Source organism: Lipotes vexillifer, unplaced genomic scaffold (assembly GCF_000442215.2).
Source record: "Lipotes vexillifer unplaced genomic scaffold, Lipotes_vexillifer_v1.1 scaffold205, whole genome shotgun sequence".
Taxonomy (NCBI): Eukaryota; Metazoa; Chordata; class Mammalia; order Artiodactyla; family Lipotidae; genus Lipotes; species Lipotes vexillifer.
The window spans coordinates 2,559,224-2,565,209 of NW_006781396.1; the positions used below are offsets into that span (position 1 = coordinate 2,559,224).

Sequence of the window (5,986 nt, forward strand, 5' to 3'; positions counted from 1 at the left end):
TCTTTCCCTCAAGGGCACCACCTCCCCGGTGAAACTACCCTTCCCTTTAAGATGCAGGGCAGGGAGACGGGAAGGAGAGGAGGCTCTTCCACCTACAGTCCTCCCCACACCCAGCGTATAGGGAGGGCAAGGAGAAGAGCCCCAGATATCAGTTGGCCGGATCTCGTCCCCTCCTTCCAGAGGCCCGGAGGAAGGAGCTGAAAGACCTGGCTTCCCGGGCGGCCATCTTCACCAAGGAAAATGAGCTGAAGAGCAAGGAGGTGGGTGCAGAACCAAGCAGCTGTCTGAGAAGAGATGAAATGGACTCACTCCTTTGTAACTAAATCCCTCCCACGTGGCTTCCAGCAGATCAGTGTAGAGCGAGCCTTCCTGAGAGGCGCTACTGTTGGCACAGGGGAAGGGGCCCATGAATTCAACCCAAGGGGGAGGGTCCCAGTGAGGGTTCAGAGGACAGAACGTACCAGGTGGAGAAATCCAAGAAGGGCTCATAGTTTAGAAGCGGATGGGGAGAGGCGTACCTAGTGGAGGCACACAGCATAAAGGCTCACAAGCTGGAAAATGCAGGGCATCTTTAGAGACCAGAGGGCTGAATAACAGGGTACAAGTGGGCAGCAGTGAGGGAGAAGGTGGGAGAAGGGCTGACTTTGGACGTAGGCAAGATCAGCTTGTTTCTCATTTCTGAACTTAGTTTCATGTCTAATCTGAGAAGGGGTGGAAAATCCCTGAAGAATTTCAGACAGAACGGGGGTGGCCTCCTGGGTGCTATGTGCTGATAAACCAATAAGGACAAGTGGGAGGCAGCTTGAAGGTGGTTGAAATTGGTCCTAGGACAGGCCCGGACCTCTGCGGCTGAGTCTGGTCCTGCCCTTATCTTGGGCAACAGAGTTCTCGTCCCTGCTCTGCAGCCAACTCACTGTGACACTCAGGGCAACTCAGCTAAGCTGTCTGGGTCTCAGTTTTCTTATCTTTAAAATGGGGAGAAGGATACTACCAGTCTTAACTGAAGTTCCAGGGGCAGGAGGTCCTAGGCCTTGTGCCCACAGGCCTGGCTCAGGAAGGTTTCCCAGGGCAAAGAAAGGATGGCAAGCTGTGGGGGACAGTATCCTACACCAAGGCAGGATACTGTTTTCAAATCTCTGATGGGCTGGGGGGAGGGGCATGGGGAGGGCCCACCCAAGAAGAAGTACAAGGACCACCCGAGAACCATGGCGGGGAGCCAACATTCGATGAAATTCCAGCAGGAAGAGCAATAGCTATAATGGAAGGGCCACCCCACTGGCAAGAGGGGTCTAGGACAGGGTCGGGCTGGCCTCGGTGATATCCTGGGTCCCTGGCCTCCTCCTCTTCTTTTCCCCCTGGTCCCCTCTGCTTTCTCCTCTTTCTCCCTCTCTGCCGAGAGTCTCCGGGTGCTTTTTTCCCAGCAGAAGGAGGAGCCTCAGCGGGAGAAGGGGGCAAAGTACTCAGCAGAGACTGGTAGGCTCATCCCTGCTTCCACCCGGGCCACGGCCCGCCGCCACTCCCGCCAGGGCGTACGAAACCACCCTGCGAGCACAGATGGAAGAGGCCAGACCTTCATCCTACAGGATCAGGAGTTGCTGGTGAGGCGCTGGGAAGGTTGGGGGCTGCGGACCCTACAGAGGCCCTAGTCTGAGGGCAGAGAACATGGTGGTACCTGGTCCCAGGCTCACAGGGATCCAACTAGGACCCTTGCAAACTGCTTTCAAGCCTGGCTTCTCCCAGGGAACCTTGCGCCTGAGACCATAAGGCTCGAAAACCCCAGACCTGGGAGTCAGGAGCCTGGATTCCAATCCCCAGCTGCCTCTAGCCTTCTGTCTGAGCCTTTCCCTCTCTAAGTCCTTTTCCCTCTCGGGACCTTAGTTCCATGACTTAGCCAAACTGGGAGCACGGACACGTTGTCACAAGGTCTGGTCCAGCTGTGGCACCTGACGTGTTAGCGAAGGGAGCCACGGCGGTGGAATGAGAAGCCTGGAGGTGGAGGCCCTGCCTGGCGTGTCATCACCACGCCCAGCCTGCTGCCCCCACCCACCCCCCCACCCCACCCCCCCGCGGCCTGCAAGGCTGGTCGCAGCCACCTCCCCACACCCTGGAGCCGTCTGGTCTGTGCTGCAGTGAAGCATAAAGCCCCCTGCTCTGTGTTCGAGTGTCCCATGGGAGCCTGAGAGGCAGGAGTCGTGCTGGTGGACGAGGCAGTGAGAGTCTCTGTTCAAAGGCGCACACATTCTCCAGGAGAGGCCAGACCATGACAGCATCCTGACACCTTCCCTGTGACCAGTGCTTTAAAGCACGCAGTCCCCTTGGAGCCTCACGACAGTTCAGGGAATAGATAGAGCAGACAGGACCCCATTCCACAGATGGGGAGGCTGAGGCCCTGCCGGGTGACAGCCCACGGCCCAGGTCCCCGGAGAGGGCGCAGCATAGCAGGGGCTAGAACACAGTGCTTTCTCCACCACAGGGCGGCCTCACCTTCCCTGGAAATAGGTTCTCGGGTCCTGTGGGGAGGGGGCACAGGGCAGGTAAGTTGGATGCGGAGAATGGAGAGGGACCCCGGGCAGATGGGGGTGGGGGTCACCTCAGGGGGCGGGTACCCGGGGGTGAGGGTGGGCAGCCTAGCAGTCGCAGGCCTGGGGAGAGGCCCGGCCCAGTTCCCGCTCTGCCAGGGATGAGGCAGACCTGCTGGGCACTGACAGCGCCCCTCGGGTCCTGGGGAGACTGACCACCAAGCGCTGAGGGAACCCCACTTTCCTAGGACTCCGGGGGCTCTGCCTCCCCCTGTGGGCCCCAGCTCCACACAGGCACAGCCGCCAGCAGCAGCCTGGCCTAGGGAGCCCCCATCGCCCTTCCAAGACAGAGCTGGATCTCTTGCCGATGATCCCCGACTGGAGGACGCCGCGGGGAAAGGGCCCTGAAATAGCAAAGATGCCGGAGGCTGAGAAGGCAGAGAAGGCGGCTGGGAGCGAAGAGCACAGGGCTCCGGGCGGGAAGGAGCCCCCGGCCGAGCAGGGCACAGAACCAGCTGACTCCGACCCTCAGGCCGCCCACGGGGATCACCCCACCTCTTTGCTAACATCTCCAATCTCTGAACTTGGGAACTTCAGGGAGGGGAGGCCCGTGGGGTCCCTGAAATCCCCACACCAAGGACCCAAGCATTCGGGACTCGGTGCGTCTCTGAGGAGCTGACGGGCCAGCCCTGACCTTGCCTTCCCAGTGAGGGACTTTGGGGTACAACCAGCCCAAGGAGGGCTCAGGGACGAGGGGTCCAGGTGTCTGATTCTGAGGTGATTCTGCGAGGTGTCCTCCTCTCTCGAGGCCTCAGATGCCTCATCTGCCCAGTAGGGAGGTTAAGAATCTTCCTCCAGGGCTGTAGGCAGAGAAAGCTTTCTACAAAGTGTAAAGTCCCATGCGGAGGGGAGGCAGGGACCATCGTGGGGACCCGTCTAGCCAAGCAAGGGCTCTGGGAGACCACTTCGCGGGGGAGGCAGCTGTGCAGCCAGCTACAACATGCTGTCCAGCCAAGCTGACTCAGGCCTGTCGTCCTGCCCACAGATCCTGGAGCTGCTTTCTCAAATCCTGCAAACAGACTCCTTGAATGCTATCCAGTTCTGGCTACTCTACGCGCCCCCCAAGGGTGAGGACACAGTCCCGGGCCCAGAACCTCGTCTGAGTGGAGACCGCGGAGGGCTGTGTCCACTGTTTCTGCGGGACTCAGGTGTCACTAGGTTCCCACCCCAGGGCCTTACACGGGGGCCTCTCCACCTTTTTGGAGCCCCAAACTAATCTCTTCCAGCTACACAACGCCACTGCTCCCTCCTCCACATTCCTCAGCAGGATTTCCACGACCCTGCTCCTTAGAGGGGACCCCCTCCTCCACACTGACGGTAGGCCTCGGCCCCTGGGAGGGAGACATTCAAAGACCATACTTAGCAGTATCCACCACTGTGGGAAATGCACATGCACAGAGATGCAAACGCACATACATAAGAGCGCACACACGTGCACATGAACACGTAAATGGATGTACACATACTCACTGGGGCGGCAGGTGGAGGGTGTATCTAAGTGGGATGGTGAGGAGTGATGAGAGCCAGAGAGCTGATTGGACGGGAGAGTGGAGGAGGGGGGGAGAGGGCGGGTCCCCAGCAGGCTTCCCAGGGGGCCAGGGGGCGAGGTGGCAGGTGAACCAAGAACCAGGGACTCTCGAGAGAGGTGTGGAAGGCTGAGGCACGCTGCACACACAGGGGCCAGAGAAGTGTGGCCTTCCCCACGGGCCCCCGAGAACAGAATGTGAGATGGTTAGAGAGGGCCGTCTGGGCCCACTGGGCAGAAGAGCTGGAGGCCCCGCTCCCTGACTTTCCCACGTAGCGGCAGGATGGGGGCCGAGGTCTCGCCCCTCAGGATTCTCCCCCCGCTGTGCTTACAGAGAAAGACATGGCACTAGGCCTCCTGCAGACAGCAGTGGCTCAGCTCCTTCCCCAGGCCCTAGTCTCCATCCCAGCAGAAAAACTCCTGAACCAGCTCCAGGAAATTCAAGAACCACTTCAAGAGAGGCAACAGCTACCCTACAGGTGGGCTTCGCACCCCTCAGCTGCCCCTCTCCTCCCTAACATTCAGCCACCTGTCCTCCCAGGTGAGGCCAGTGGAGGCCAGAGGAGGGAGCCCGGTGCTGGCCAGAGCCTGGGCTGCCTAAGCCTGTCCTGGAGGGAGAGGCCCATGCTCTCCCCTGGAACCCCCCCAGTTCTACCTATGCGGCTTGAAAGCTTACTCTGCCAGACCAGACTCCAGGGGCCAGCTGTGGGGATGCTAAGGGGGTGACCTGTGTCAGTTATAGCAAGACAAGGCTGGGTAAGCCACATCTAGCTCTCCAGGAGCTCTTGGTCTTTGGGAAGACACAAGCAGAGAAGGAACGGTGATACAAGGCAGGCAGAAGGACCTTTATGCCGGTATTAAGTCCTCTGCATGGCTGGAGAGAAGGATTAATGATGAGCTGGGGAAAGGGAAGATGAGGGAAGTCCGCACACAGCAGGGGAGTGGGGCCTGAGTGTCAGCCATGGGACCAGCAATCCTGAGTGCCCACTATGTTTGCCTGACACCGCTGGGTGTTTAACACATTTCTAGTCCATACAGCCACCCACGGAGGCAGTATTACCTCCATTTTACAGATGAGAAAACTGAGGCTCAGGAACAGTTGAATGACAGCCCCAAATCACGCAGCTGGGCAGCAGAAAAGCTGGGGTTCAGGCTTAGGCTTATCTGACTTCCAAGCCCAGCAGCGCTCAGATTCACCAGGGAGCTTATTGAAAAGGCAGATGCCTAGAGATTGTCACACAGTAGGGTGGGGGTGAACGCGGAGATGTGTATTTCCAACAGTCCCCTACGTATGTCTGATAGCACCTGGGGACACTGCTGGGATGGATAGGATTTGAACAAGCAAATGAGAGGGTGGGGAAAGTCAGGAGTAGAAGTCAGAAATGGGAAGCGTTAGGGAATGTTAAATTTGGGAGTGGCTGGAGCGCAGGTGGGTGGATTGCTGAGAAGGGGGCGGCTTGCTGTGCTGGCTTGGATGTGCTGAAGGTGTGGGTGCTTGCTCTGGCCCTGGACTTGTTTTTCTTTTCCACCTTGAGACCAGGGGTGGCACAGTGGTAAGGCAGTTTCACTGTGACCTTAGGCAAGCCACCTCCCATCTGTGAGCCTCTGTCTCACCTTCGCAAAACACCCTCTCCTGGAATCACAGGGAGGAAAAATTACATCGGGTGCATCAAAAGGCTCGCTGAGGGCTTCCCTGGTGGCGCAGTGGTTGAGAGTCCGCCTGCCGATGCAGGGGACGGGCGTTCGTGCCCCGGTCCGGGAAGATCCCACATGCCGCGGAGCGGCTGGGCCCGTGAGCCATGGCCGCTGAACCTGCGCGTCCGGAGCCTGTGCTCCGCAACAGGAAAGGCCACAACAGTGAGAGGCCCGCATACCGCAAAAA

General features: G+C 59.0%; 1 protein-coding gene across 1 annotated transcript in view; it reads left to right on the forward strand.

The window, feature by feature from the left end:
• TBATA (thymus, brain and testes associated) overlaps positions 1-5,986 on the forward strand; it is a 12,142-nt gene that overhangs the window by 4,399 nt on the left and 1,757 nt on the right. Inside the window, exons 4-7 of the mRNA XM_007454702.1 lie at positions 181-260; positions 1,425-1,598; positions 3,565-3,646; positions 4,439-4,583. Of these exons, the coding sequence (XP_007454764.1) occupies positions 181-260; positions 1,425-1,598; positions 3,565-3,646; positions 4,439-4,583 (481 nt within the window). The remainder of the gene's footprint in view (positions 1-180; positions 261-1,424; positions 1,599-3,564; positions 3,647-4,438; positions 4,584-5,986) is intronic.